The 13597-nt window shown below is 55.1% G+C and overlaps 1 protein-coding gene across 8 annotated transcripts in view; it reads left to right on the top strand.

Annotated features, from left to right (window-relative positions):
* The window catches only part of SIK3 (SIK family kinase 3), a 55446-nt gene that overhangs the window by 35398 nt on the left and 6451 nt on the right, over positions 1-13597 (top strand). For 3 of the 8 annotated variants that reach the window (XM_057428277.1, XM_057428274.1, XM_057428273.1), the window contains exons 6-20: positions 88-211; positions 983-1101; positions 1449-1559; positions 1704-1847; positions 2308-2388; positions 2482-2591; positions 2747-2900; positions 3369-3524; positions 4066-4136; positions 7641-7784; positions 10688-10838; positions 11247-11372; positions 11644-11729; positions 12408-12517; positions 13075-13417. In XM_057428277.1, the coding sequence (XP_057284260.1) occupies positions 88-211; positions 983-1101; positions 1449-1559; positions 1704-1847; positions 2308-2388; positions 2482-2591; positions 2747-2900; positions 3369-3524; positions 4066-4136; positions 7641-7784; positions 10688-10838; positions 11247-11372; positions 11644-11729; positions 12408-12517; positions 13075-13417 (2030 nt within the window). The remainder of the gene's footprint in view (positions 1-87; positions 212-982; positions 1102-1448; positions 1560-1703; positions 1848-2307; positions 2389-2481; positions 2592-2746; positions 2901-3368; positions 3525-4065; positions 4137-7640; positions 7785-10687; positions 10839-11246; positions 11373-11643; positions 11730-12407; positions 12518-13074; positions 13418-13597) is intronic. The other 5 variants (XM_057428272.1, XM_057428270.1, XM_057428278.1 and 2 more) reach the window with 3 other exon arrangements.

Here is a 13597-nt window from a genome sequence, read left to right as displayed (position 1 = left end):
TTTGTTGTCTCTGCACACCATTCCGCACGAGTAACCGCTGTGTTCTGGTCTCTCCCTGCTGCTGCTGCTGCCACATCCTGGGTGCAGAGCCTCGGCGTGGTGCTCTACGTGCTGGTGTGCGGTGCTCTGCCCTTCGACGGCAGCACGCTGCAGAACCTGCGGGCCAGGGTGCTCAGCGGCAAGTTCCGCATTCCCTTCTTCATGTCCACAGGTAAGGGCTGCCCGTCCTGGTCCCCTCCGCTGCCTTGAGCGTTCCTTGAGCGCTGAAATGACAGCGTAGCGCTTGGTTTATGTGCCAGGCAGGTGGGCTGCCAGGAAGGGTATCCGTTGGATGGGGGTTTGGAACGTCAGCTAAAATGGGGTCTGAGGCTAGAATTTGGAAACCAACATGCTCTTACTTAAAATCTCAGCTTTTGTGCGTGTAACTGGCAAAGTACAGCAGAATGTTAGCAAAGACACGCTCCTTCTGAGTCTGGGAAATGGGAAAGCTAAAAACGGAATAATGACTGAGCAATGTAGAGGCTTTCACTACACAAGAAGCTTTTTACAGCATTATGGCACATGAGTTTCCAGCAAGAGCCCCATCGGAGACAAATGTCTACGTCCTGTTCCTGCAGAAATGCTTCCGAATGCTTTAGTGACAAATCTTGGGTTTGAAAAGTGTGCTTAATTCTCAGAGAAAACCAACTCCACTTAAGCACAAGTCATACGTTGCTGCCTGCTGGCAGATTAAGGAATGATTTCACGTGGGCTGCATGGAGCTTCCCAGCTGAAAGCTCCCTTTCCTGCCGCATTACTTGGGGAAGAGGTTCTCTTCCTGCACAAAGTGCTTCCTGAACCATGCAATGCTTTTAAAGCAAGCTTAGGTCCCAGCCCAAAGCGGGGGGAGCTTTGGTCCCCATGGTGACAGCATACGTGAAAGATAAAGGCACATTGGCCCTTGTGTCCCTTCCTGTGGTCACTGGCCTCTCTTCCCTTGCAGAGTGTGAGCATCTGATCCGGCACATGCTGGTCCTGGACCCGAGCAAGCGGCTCTCCATGGAGCAGATCTGCAAACACAAGTGGATGAAGCTTGGGGAGGCTGACGCCGAGTTTGACAGGGTGAGGAGTGTGCTCGGTGCCTGCTGAGCTGCCATGGGCTCTGGGCACGTAGTGCTGCGGGGTTGGTTTCGGCTGTTGAACTTCCATTCCGAGTGGTCATGTGCTGCCCTTCCACTTTCTGTGTCTCCTGGTCTTGCTTCCCACACTGCTCCTCATCTGCGTGTATTTCTGTACCTTTCCCTTGGCGCTGAGAGCCTAAGGCACTGGGTTTGGAGCTGGTGTGCCATCAGCCTTCAGAGCTCGTGCCAGCTCGCTGCCGGAGCCTGGTGTGTTGGTTTTCAGAGCGCCGTGACTCATCGGTGTGCCTTTGGGAATGTCAGAGCTGAGCTGTGTCTGTGCTCTTGCAGCTGATAGCCGAGTGTCAGCACCTGAAGACCGAGAGGCAGATGGAGCCGCTGAACGAGGACGTGTTGCTGGCAATGGCAGACATGGGGCTGGACAAGGAGCGCACCATTCAGGTACGGCAGCGCAGCGGCAGCCGTGTCCTGCCTGCTCCCACTGCAGATCAATGGCCGGGTTTGCTGCTCGTCACCTCTGGCAGCTGAGCTTTGGTTTGTTGCTTGACAGAAGGACCCGAGCGCTTTCTCCCTTTCCTCTTGCAGTCATTAAGAGCAGATGCTTATGATCACTACAGTGCAATCTACAGCCTGCTCTGTGACAGGCTGAAGAGGCACAAGAACCTGCGCATTGCACCATCTCCCAGTATACCGCGGACCATGACCTTCCCCACCTCTGCCAACATCCAGGTAGCTCCCTCTCATGTGCTGTTCTTCCAGGCCTGGAAGGTCAGGCAGTCCCCTCCCTGCTAAACCCAGACTCGCTTCTGGTGTCCTCGGCCTGGCAGGAGCATCAAAGCACCCCTCGTCTGAGCAAGTCGTGTGTAGTCAGGGTGCCGTAATCCTGTGCTTTGTTCACTGGATCTGGGTTTAGTGAGCCCTTCAGACTCTTAGGGACAGAAGAGAAGGCAAGGGGAGGGTTGCTGGTTAGGAGCTAGAGGCTGCAGACTCGGACTGCTGTGCCATGCTGCTTCCTCAATTTGTGCTGCTGGCAACCCCTTGAGAATTAAGGATAAACAGATCTTCCCTGGCTCCAGGCTGACCTCCCTGTTCCCAAGTGCTTAGATCTGTGCTGTGGTGCCAGTCCAGCAGTGCCTGTAAAGGGGGTGTATGAGATGCTTCATGCCTTCTGACTTTGATCTCTGCTCAGCAGACAGAACAGACAGGCAATACCATGAGCATCAACGTGCCCCAAGTGCAGCTCATCAACCCAGAAAACCAAATTGTAGAGGTGAGGTACACCCCTTGATGACCCCTGCAAGTTCTTGTCCCTTGGCTTGAGCCTCACGTTGTATTTCATCATTCCAATATCTCTCCTGCCCAGACTGATGGAACGATGAACTTGGACAGTGATGAAGGGGAAGAGCCATCACCTGAAGCTCTGGTCCGCTACCTCTCCATGAGAAGGCACACAGTTGGAGTAGCTGACCCACGGTTAGTATCAGCCCCTGCCTCCCTAGTGAAGGGTCAAGGGAACCCTTCTGAGGGCTGTAAGAGGCCTTTTTGTGAAGGGAAGCAGAGCGTCCTGGGCCGCTGGCTGGTCCTCGCCACATCACTGCTAATTCCCCTCTATAACTGTGGTTGCACAGGACGGAGGTCATGGAGGATCTGCAGAAGCTCCTGCCTGGCTTCCCCCGTGTCACCCCTCAGGCTCCGTTCCTGCAGGTGACCCCCAATGTGAACTTCATGCACAATGTGCTGCCTCGGCAGAACCTGCAGCCCACGGGGCAGCTGGAGTACAAGGTACTGACCCCTGCAAGTGCCTCGATAGTATGGGGGGGGGGGGGTGGTGTCTGCTCAGACTTGCTCTATTTGCCAGTTCCTTGGGCTACATAAGCTTCAAAATGTACCTTCTTGCTGTGTCTTAGGTGTGATTCTAGTCGAGTCCTTAAAAAGCTGAGGAACGAAAGAACACTTCAGCACGGAATGAATTACTGGGCTGGAGAGAAATAGGACAGTGCCTGGCTTTGGGGCTGCAGGTTGCAGCCTGCCTGGCAGCTGCACAGGAGGGCAGGGAAATGGGAGTTAAGCTTTTCCACTGATGTGGTCTCTCTCCACGCCATGTCAGTGCTGAGATGTTGATGCTCCTTCATCTCTCCCGAAGCCCAGAAGGCTTGTCTCTTCTCCTGCCGGTGCCTGGGGTTGTGGCTGGGGCTCAGGTGCTGGAAGGATGCGGTACAGGGTTGATGACTGTGCTGTCTGTGCCTGCAGGAGCAGTCCCTGCTGCAGCCCCCCACCCTGCAGCTGCTCAATGGCATGGGCCCTCTGGGGCGCAGGGCGTCAGACGGCGGAGCCAACATCCAGCTACACGCACAGCAACTGCTCAAACGTCCTCGAGGTCCCTCTCCCCTCGTCACTATGACACCAGTAAGTAGCAAAAGGGAGGGAAAGAATCGGTGGTGTGCTTATAAATACCTTCTCCTGCAGGCAGAGGTGACTGGAGCAGGGGGCTCAGTCTGTAGCACTCTGGAAGCGCTGGAAGCAGAGATTGTGCCTCCTTCAGAGTAGTGGGGTGCTCTGTCCCCATGTGGGAGCATTGCTGTGCTCTCCTGTAGCTAGCAGCTGAGGTGCATCCCTCTCTAGAGCTGACAGATGCGAACCTTTTAAATTTGATGGCTTTTCTTCTCCTTTGCTGCTCTAGTGGAGGAAGCTAAAACAGCCAGCTTGGGCATTAATGCGCGTTCTTTGGCCCTTGGTGCATCAGTTAGTTTTCCTGGTAGCCCCAACAGAGCAGCAGCCTTGTACGGGCAGTTCTGACTGGGGAAGGAGTGCTGGGAGGGGTTCTTGGTGCTGGGTGCTGCAGCAGAGCTGACAGACCCGTGTCAGAGCTTGTTTGGGAGGGTGTCTGTGGGGTGGATGGGCCCACGTGGCTGCTCTCTGCAGCCCATGGCCCCTCTCCTGTCCGCAGGCTGTCCCGGCTGTCACCCCCGTGGATGAGGAGAGCTCCGATGGGGAGCCGGACCAGGAAGCTGTGCAGAGGTAACTCCTGTCTGTTAACATTTGCCCTTGCTGCCTCCAAGAGGCTCACCTTGTGGTGTTCCACAGAGTTAAAACACAGCAACCTCCTCACAGGCAACAGTGTTGATTCCAGCGAAGGCTCAGCGTTCCTCTTGTTCTGTGGGTGTTGATTGCTGTAGGCAGTTCCTCCTTTGACACTGCTAGGTGCTTATAGAGCTGGCTTTCCCCTGGAATGGAGAGCTAATTGAGCACTAGGTTCTCCAGAAACTCTGAAACTGCTCAATTCCTTTGCTTAGTGTGCACCAGCATGCAATCCACACTAACCTGCAAATGAGTGCTCAGTGATTCACCCCTCCCTGCTGAGTGATGGAGGTAGGAAGAGCTCTTCTGTGGCCTTGGGTGGCAATGCAGCTTTTGTATCAAGACATGCAGTAAACATCCAACTCTGATGCCTTAAACAAAGTGAGCTTGCTGGAAATACAGGTACCTGCTAATTTTAGCAGTAAGCCTTAAAGTAGTCTGCACCAATAAGGAAGGAATCATTAGATACCAGGCTGGAAACTTCTGTTGTCTCTGCTCCAAATACATACTAGGAGGCGGGTAGAAGATGCTTGTACTTCCTCAATCCATGAGAACACTAACCTTATCCTTGCTAACACTTTCTTAGTGGCTTTACGTAGTCTCTCTCTGCTAACCGGCTGGTGCACTACGTGTGGTGAGTGTGGTTTCGGAGTGCTCCTGCTGCTTACCTCAAACCCAACACGTTTCTGGACTCCCCCAGGTTGTACAGGCCATCACCTCGAGCAAGGTAGCGTTCCTCAGGGGCTGCACTCGGGAGCAGGATTCAGCCTGGGGCTTGGGGCAGGCAGAGAAGCACTGGGGTGGGTGGACGCTGTGCTCCAGAGCCTTTGCCAGCTCTTTCCTTCCAGTGCTCCAGAGCAAAGGGGGATTTGAACAGCGGGTGTGTGCAGTGACAGACTGTGCAGAGTGTGTGTGGAGACTCCTATTCTGCCTGCGCTTACAAGAAAGTCTGAGCTGGTGCCATGAACAAACTCACTTCCAGCCCTACTTTAGAGGTGACCCAGAGCACATCTCGTGTCTTCTGTGTAGCCTTAGACCCTGGTTCTTCACGTGCTGCTGTTCATCCACTGAGCCATGGTACTGGGAGAGTCCATGCTCGTGACCTGCCTCAGCTGCAAGGCAGCACAAGGAGAGAACTGAGGCCAGGTCACTGCAGTGAGCAGATGAGGAGCATGCCGCTCCCGGCACTGAGGCTGCAGTCAGGCCGTGTCAGCTGCTGAGCCCTGTGTGCTGTGCTCTGCACACACATGTGCTGCCTAGCTGCCGATTAAAAGGTGTCATTCAGAGCCTGTGATGTCCACTGACATCACCTCCGATGGTGGACAGTGTTTCTAACACTGCAAACCAGATAAATCCGCTTCTGGGCAGGTTTTCACCTCTCCTATGTTAAGCCCTATGGTTTCAGTTGAGTGTTAAGTTACAGCATTGGCTCAGCTGGAAACACTTTGAGCCTCCCCCTGCAGCATTTTGTAGGATGCAGGCTGCTGAAAGGCTGAGCTCCCCCCGAAGGCAAGTCTCCTTGGACCCATCCATAGGTCACTTGGCTGCTCTCGACAGTGCTGCCCTCAGCCCTTTCATACCACGTGTTCCTCTTCCACCAGATGGCCCAGAAAAAGCCCGGTCCAGGTTGTGTGTTAACTTGCTCTCCACCCCCTGATGTTGCAACCCATCAGTAGTCACCAGAGGAGAAGGGTAAATAGTGTTAGCATGAGGGACACATGCAAATATTTAGCTTCTCAGAACCCTGTGCTGTGTCCAGCCCCCAGTGAGCAGGTTTTGCCCTTCTCAGCCTGACCTTGAGAACAGAGCATATCTCCTCTGTGTTCCAAGGAACAGTCACATCTCCTTGGAGCTTTGGGGAACTTTCTTCCACCCAAACCACTGTTATAGCTCATGATTGGATTGTTCCCTCGAGGTCTGAAATGAAATGATCTTAGCAAACCACAACTGTAAAGCTCTTTGGGAAGCGTTCCCCGCCTGCATCAAATGATTCTTAAACAGCTAATGGCACAGCCTTTGGCAAGTTACCACAAGGCCAAGCACTCTTCATTCTGTTAACTTGCTCTCTTCTGCTTAAGTGGCTTCTGCAGCTAGCAAAGAGAAGGCTGGGCTTTGAGGGGCCAACAGCTTTCCTGCTCTCTGCTTTTCTGTGCTTCACCAGGTGAAGTTGTAGGGAGCCTTAGCAGGGGAAAAGAGGGAAGGTGAGAATCCTATTAGTATCCCTGGTGTCACTGGCCAAGTGATCTTTGTCCCTGTTACTAGATGGTGCACCAGAACAGGAGTTAAGCTCCCAAGTGGCCATTCACCCACTTGGGTTCATCCTCTGGCCTTGAGTGGGTGAAGTGCTCGTCCCCTGCTCTTGTTATCGCTTCTGACCCCGTGCCCCACTGCTCTGGGCATCCCTGCAGCCAGAACTGCAGCTCAGGGCTGTGTGGCTCTGTGGCCCTTGGTGCCATCCTTGCTGCAGCAGAGGCTCCTGGTGCTGCCCTGAGTGCTCCCCAGTCCTTGGAGGGACTCCTGCAGCCTCTTAGGTGCAGTGCAGAGGGTGCTTTAGCTCAAGCTGCTGCCCCAGGCTCTGGTGCAGGAGGAGAGCCCAGCACCAGTGCTGGGGCTGCGCCCCAGGGGAAGGGACCCTCTCCCTGCTCGGGTTCCCGCTGGCTTTACCGCTTGATTCCCAACTCCCTGGAGAGCGGAGCAGGGACTAGATGGCGCCCTCGGGCCGGCTGAGCACCGGCCTTCCTCCCCCCTAGCGCCCTTCCTCATCGCCTTGGGCAGCCAGAGCCTCTGCCCACCCATCAGCCCTGGTGCGGTGGCCCTCGGGCAGGGGACTGCAGTCACAAGCTCACAGTGAGAGCCAGGCTAGGTCTGAAGTGCAGAAGCTTCCTGCAAGGGCGAGTGGAGCAGCAGCTTTGCTCTGTGCCCCTGCTCTGGGTTATCTGTGGTTTGTCTCTTGGCTCCATGCATGCAGCAACCTTCCCCAAGGCTCAGTGGGGCCTTGGGAGAGACCTGCTATAGAGGAGTGAACCCACTTAAGGGCAGGTCATCACCTGGGTATTCCCAAAGGGAAATACCAGCACTCCCCTTGGAATGTTAGGTAGTCCTGCCAGCAGCAGGAAGTTGGACTTGATGATCCTTATGGGTGCCTTCCAACTTGAGGTGTCCTATGACTGTATGATTCTATGAAGCGCGGCTTTCCTGCTGGGAAGAGCTAATGGCTGCTCTCCCCTTCTGAGGCAGGCAGCTGGAACTGCCCTTGTCCCCTGAGCACTGAGGACCTCGTGGCGTGATGGGCACGGGCAGCACGGCCATGGTGTGCTTCTCCCCGGTCGGTTCCGAGCACTGCAGCAGCCTTCTTCCTTCCCGTTTCCTCTGGGCTATCTAACGCTCCCTCTTTTAGGCGTTCTCCCATCAGTCTCTTATCAAATGTGCTCCTGCTTGTTGCAGATACTTGGCAAATAGGTCAAAAAGGCACACTCTGGCAATGACCAACCCTACAGCTGAAATCCCTCCAGACTTGCAGAGGCAGCTAGGACAGCAGTCCTTCCGACCCCGGGCCTGGGCTCCGCACCTGGTCCCCGACCAGCACCGGTGAGTAACGGCACCGGCCCTTCCTTCGGGCAGCTTTGCACCAGGAACCTGCTCACAGGCGTCTGGAATGGAGCACTGAGGACGTCCCGCTGGCAGGGAGGGAGGAGGAGGAGGAGGAACAGGGACAAAGAGCAGAGCCGCAGAGCAGGGGGTGCCTGGCCATGCTGGGGAGCACTGTGCTGAGCACACCAAGTGTGCGCACCAAGCTATGCAGGGCACGGATCAACTGGCTCTTCCCCCCCCCAGTCCTTATTTTGTGGCTGGGGGCTGACTTGCCATGAAGTAAGGGTTGGGAACGAGCTGCTCATTCCATAGGAAAGGTTTTCTCTGCTGTTAATGGTAGGTGTCAACTCGCAGTAGATAGCACATTTTCTACAGAACGTTTCTGGAGGCAGATACAGGCAAAAGACTGCACCAAGAGTCATCTACACCAGAGCTAAAAAACCTCACTGTTCTGCACCAGAGTTGTGTGTTTTGACTGCAAAGTCTCTTTGCAAAGCTCCTCAAGAGTCATTTTATTTCTGATCTGAACCCCTGTTGAGAATGATGTGGGGAAGGGAAAGGAAGCTGGGGGGGGGGGGGAAGGAAAAATCACAGTGCCTGGGAAAGAGAGAACCTCTGCAGAGTGATCTGAGCACACTCAAATGTGAGGGGAGAGGTGTTAACCTGGCACAGAGCCCTTGCCACAGCAGCAGACCGGAGATGCCAGTGCCACAGAGGGAGCCCGCACCCCGGCGCTGTGCCCTGTGCTGGGAGCTGTTGAGACAGCAGGCTCCTGCCAGGCTGGATTGGTGCTCGTGGTCAGTCTGCAGCCAGCTCACCCTGGCAGGCTTGACAAAGCGCTTTTTATTGTAGCCAGATACCTGCTGAGCTGAGCACTGATGTAATCAGCAGAGACAGGTGAACTCTGAGCAGACCGAGCCAGTGCTAGTGCCACGCTGGAACTCCGGAACACCGAGATAAGCACCTCCATACCCTGAAGTTACTCCCTCACAGAGGTGCTTGGGGGATGGGAAGAGCAGGAGGGGAGAGATTTCTAGGGTCACAGCTTGATAGAAAGAGGAGTGCAGCTTGCAAAACCACCAGAATGTGCTGTGTCCTGCTTTCAGGATTGCTTCAAACCCCAAAGGTAAGCTGGGTCCCTCACCCACTGCAAGGCTCGATCTTTAGCAGGGCTGTTAAAACACACTTACCCTGTAAATACATCCGTGTTGCCTCTTGGCTTTGGCATCCTGAGGCAGTTGCGTCACGCACAGGGTGGTATCTGCTCATTCCACCCTCGGTGTTGTAACACGCTGTGAGCCTGCCCCATGTTTTACCTATGAAATCACAGGAACTTCATCTGACCACGGCCTAAACAGATCGCCCCATGTTGTGTCCCAGCCACGTATGGCCCAGAAACCATTAGCACTCTTTGTCATCACGTCACTAGACCTAGTTACTGAGTGGCAGGAGGGTTTTATTTCAGCACTTCATGTATTTTAAGTCATCCTCTTATGTAGCACCAAGTTTTGGTCACAAGAACTTAGTATCTGAAGGCAGAATTGAAGTACAACCACAGTACAAGGCAGTACAACTGTCCTGCCCTGCCACGTGGGTTTGGGAACCTCAGCAGTATTTTATCTGTAGCTTCTGCTTCCTGTCAGTACAAGAGGAGATCAAATAGCCCAGGATAATGGATGGGATGGTATCCGAAGGCAGGGGCACAGCTCTGTCCTTGGAAGGAAGCTGTGTGTAATCTGTACAGACTGCAGTATGTCCTGCTAAGGCAGAGCAAGTGACAAGGACTGAACCCATTGTGCTGGACGTGGTCCAGCATCGGTCACCTTCTGATAAGGGGGAGCTTCTCTGGGCGAAATTGTTTCACGTTGTGGAACAAGCTTTGGTCAAGAGCCATATTCAGCATAACCCCAGCAGCACCTTGCCTGCAGCAGCGTGGATCAGGACCACACCGGTTGCTGCTAGAGGGGCTCCATGGGGTTTAGTGCCAGGATGTCAGAGGTGCTGTAAAGCCCATACCTCTGAGGCCACCTCACAGACAAAGGCCATTAGGTAATGTTTGCTGGGGTTTATAGAGATTGCATTTGCACAGGAACCATTAGGGCGGGCAGAGAAACCTGTTTCTGTTTGTTGTAAGGCACTCTGTGACCCCTGTATGGGGGGTCAGCTTTGCTAGTGATGGTAGAGCTTGTGCCTAATGGTGGGCATGAGCTAAGTGCTCGACTTTGGGGATGGGGAACCCCAGCTTTGGGGTAAAACAGCTCCTGGAGAAAAATCTGGCTCCCTCTGATGGTGAAGAAGAAACTTCCTTGTGAAGGGAATGTGCTTGATGGTGCTGCGAGCAAAGTACCAGCTCCATTCATGTGTTACATGTCCCCTCCTGTGCAGTGTTAGGTTCTTGCCCTCTGTTTTAACTCACTGCATCTCTGAGCATGGATGCCAGCCCCTCTTCCTCCTCGGAGGCTGTGGAACACATCAGGCTCCTTCCTCCATGTGCCTCTGTGTTTGCCACAGGCATCAGATGTAGTCAGGGCCGTGGGGAAGTGGAAGACTCAGGAAGTGCTACTGAGGAGGTGAATTTTAAGTGTTTAGGATGCTGAATGGTTTCTGTAACCCTTTTCCAGCTGAGGGATAGATCCATCTGAATGGATGTACTATGAGTTGTGGCCCACCTGGAATCTGGTTTGTGGCCAAGTCATCCCCAACCTTATCTGCCCAGGCACTGGAGATACTGATAATCCTGTTTCCTGTTCGCAGTGGTGATGGCACTTTGTTACTGATCTAAACCATGGTTTGTTCTGGGTGAGTGGGCAGGTAGAGCTTGGCGTGGCTGGTGTAAATGTCTCTGTACCGCTGTGTTTCTCAGTTTCTGGCATCTCTAACCCACTTCCCCGTGTGTTCAGTTCTATTTACAAGGACTCCAATACTCTGCACCTCCCCACCGAGCGCTTCTCCCCGGTTCGGCGCTTCTCCGATGGTGCTGCCAGCATCCAGGCTTTCAAAGCCCACCTGGAGAAGATGGGCAATAACAGTAGCATCAAGCAGCTTCAGCAGGTAAGAGAGGGCTGCGGGTCCTCAGCAGAGCCTCTGCAAGGGCTTTTATTGTCTGAGCCTCGCTGCTTCAGGAAGCAGAAGGTGAAACCTTCACCACTAATGGCTGAGGATGCTCAGTGGTGGCTTTGCAGCCCCTCTGTACATCTACAGCTGCTCTGCTGAGTGTCCTGTAAATGCTTGTGCTGTTCTCCTGCAGACCAGGAGCCTTGGGGGCTGACACCCCCCTTCCTGGGGAGCACAGCACCCTTTCTTTTCTGTTAAGGCTTAAACTGGCTTTGTTATCTCACACCTGATTCCATCCAGCTCAATGGACTGGGCTCTCTTTACTGGCTTTTTCACATGGATAGGCTGCAGAGGGCACCTCTGTGGTGTGCAGTGCACTTACAGCCTTCACTGGGTTCATTGCAGGAGTGTGAGCAGCTTCAGAAGATGTATGGTGGGCACATGGACGAGAGGACGCTGGAGAAGACGCAGCAGCAGCACATGTTGTACCAGCAGGAGCAGCACCATCAGATTCTTCATCAGCAGATTCAGGTACTGGAGCCTGAGCTTTGTGTCCCTGCATTGCTGCAGGCACAGCAGGTCCTGGTGGGACAGGGGAGGGTGGGTTGCTTGGCTGGCTGCCCTGAGAAGCCAGCCTGAAGGACTTGAGCAGTGGTTCCTGCACGCTGCTGCCACAGCAGCACCCGGGGGGCTCAGTGTTTGAACCTGGCTGTGTCCCACTCACCGGTCAGTGTTGTCTGAATGGACTACTTGAGACACTGTGGGTTGCAAACACTTTGTTTTCTTCTGGTGCCTGGTTCAGGACTGCATCCGGCCACCGCAGCCGTCTCCACCCTTGCAGGCTCCATGTGAAAACCAGCCAGCTCTGCTCACTCACCAGCTTCAGAGGTAAAGAAACTGCTTTAGGGAAGCTCTGGGGAGAGGGTTTTACTCTTAGTGTGAGCGAACCCACTTAGAGTCAGGGCTGAGCTGGAAGTTAGGATGGCATAGCCGGTTCCCTGGTGAGCGTGCCTGGTCCTTGTAGCTGGACTCTGTCTGAAGGGTTTTTAGAAGCGGAGGGACAGGAGTCAAAGGCACAAGCTTGCTTTGGGCAGATGATTGACAGTTCTGCCTCTTGGCCGGCTGGAAAGCGCCTTCCCTTGGGTAGCCCGTTTCTCTGGTGGTTCCTGCCCAGAGCTGCTCTGGACGTCTCACACCAGTTCAGGCTTTTGTTAGGTAACTGTCCTTGGCTTCAGTGCCCTGGCTGGGGATGAGGCAGCCTGGCTTACGGGAAAGCAGAGGGGAAGGTTCCTCACCAGCCGCACTGAGGCAGGAGGCGAGCCTGCAGTGCCCTTGAGCCGTGTTTCTGGTGTAGCCCCCACGTTATGCTCACTACGGGCATGGCATAGGCAAGTTGGGTGGCTCCCAGAGGAGAAGGCAAGCTGGAAGGATCTTGGGATCCCAACAGGGCTGCGTGGCGTTTATTTAAAACGCAAGAAACGCAGCATTTGGCGTCAGCTCTCGCAGTTGGAAAGGCATCCTAATGAGGAGCAGGCGTGATGGTGAGCTGCTTGTTTCCCTGCATAGGTTACGGATTCAGCCATCCAGCCCGCCCCCGAACCACCCTAATAACCACCTCTTCAGGCAACCCAACAGCAGTCCACCTCCTGTGAGCAGCAGCGTGCTCCAGCCCCACGGTAAGCACCGGCACTGCACAGAGCCATCTGCTCCTTGGGGCGGGCTGTTGGCACAACCATATGGGCCGATCACAGCTCTGGGGACACAGGTGCGGGGGGAGCTGGGGGCTTCAGCCCCAGCTCCCCCCCCCCCCCCCCCCCCCCCCCCATGGCCCGGTCCTTGTGCAGTTTGTGCTGATGGAAAAGCTGCTCCATCTGGCAGCAAGCGCTGGTGTTATCGAGAGCTCGCGAGGAGCTGCCAGCTGGAATGTGCTCTTGGGTTTCTTGTCACAAGATCCTTAGTTATCACTCCCGGGGGTGGGGAGGCAGGGCTGATATTCTGGGCTTTATGCAAATGGCCTCAGCTTTGTTTCTCTTTCTGTGGAAGGGGCTGTAGCTGTGACCTTTGCGCGCTGGTGCAGCGTGACGGCGCGGTCAGGAGTCACGCTCCTTGTCACCCCCTTACCGGGACTCCCAGCGTGGCCCAGAAGAGCAGCAGCTCCTCAACAGGGCAGGATTCACTCCTGAGCCTTGCTCCCTCGCTGGCTGTGGGTGCTGAGGGTCTTTGTTCCCCATAGGTGCCACCTCCCAGTCCCAGTTCCAAGGGATGCCGTCCCACAACACAATCTTCCCGCAGTCCGGTAACTGTTCCCCTCCCCCAAACATGGGGCTGACGTGCCTGGGCCTGCAGCAGCAGTCGCAGCCTCAGCAGGTCACCATCCAAGTGCAGGAGCCCGGCGACATGGTCAGCAGCAGCCTGGTGGCCGGGCAGTCCATGTCCTCCCATGCACGGGGCATGCCCATGAGCCCCAGTGCCAACCAGATGCAGATGCAGCACCGCGCTAACCTGATGGCCTCCCTCTCCTATGGCCACAGGCAGTTATCCAAGCAGCTCAGCGCTGACAGCGCCGAGTCGCACAGGTAAGGATGCTGCTGCTTCCCCAGGCGGGGAGGAGGGAGATGGGTGGCTATCTCGGGCTGGGATGTGGCTTCCTCACCAGCCCAGCAGTGGTTTTGCAGAGCTGAGATGCCTCCCTAGCCCTGGGCAGTGGTTCCTGTGAGGCTCTGCCTCAGGGAGCAGCTCTGCCTGCCTCCTGGTGC

This window comes from Pezoporus wallicus, unplaced genomic scaffold, assembly GCF_028554395.1.
Source record: "Pezoporus wallicus isolate ANWC-B61680 ecotype Strahan unplaced genomic scaffold, APGP_CSIRO_Pwel_v1 contig_7819, whole genome shotgun sequence".
In the NCBI taxonomy this organism is placed as follows: Eukaryota; Metazoa; Chordata; class Aves; order Psittaciformes; family Psittacidae; genus Pezoporus; species Pezoporus wallicus.
The sequence above is the reverse complement of the archived record's forward strand: the minus strand, read 5'-3'. Positions and strand labels throughout refer to the sequence as shown.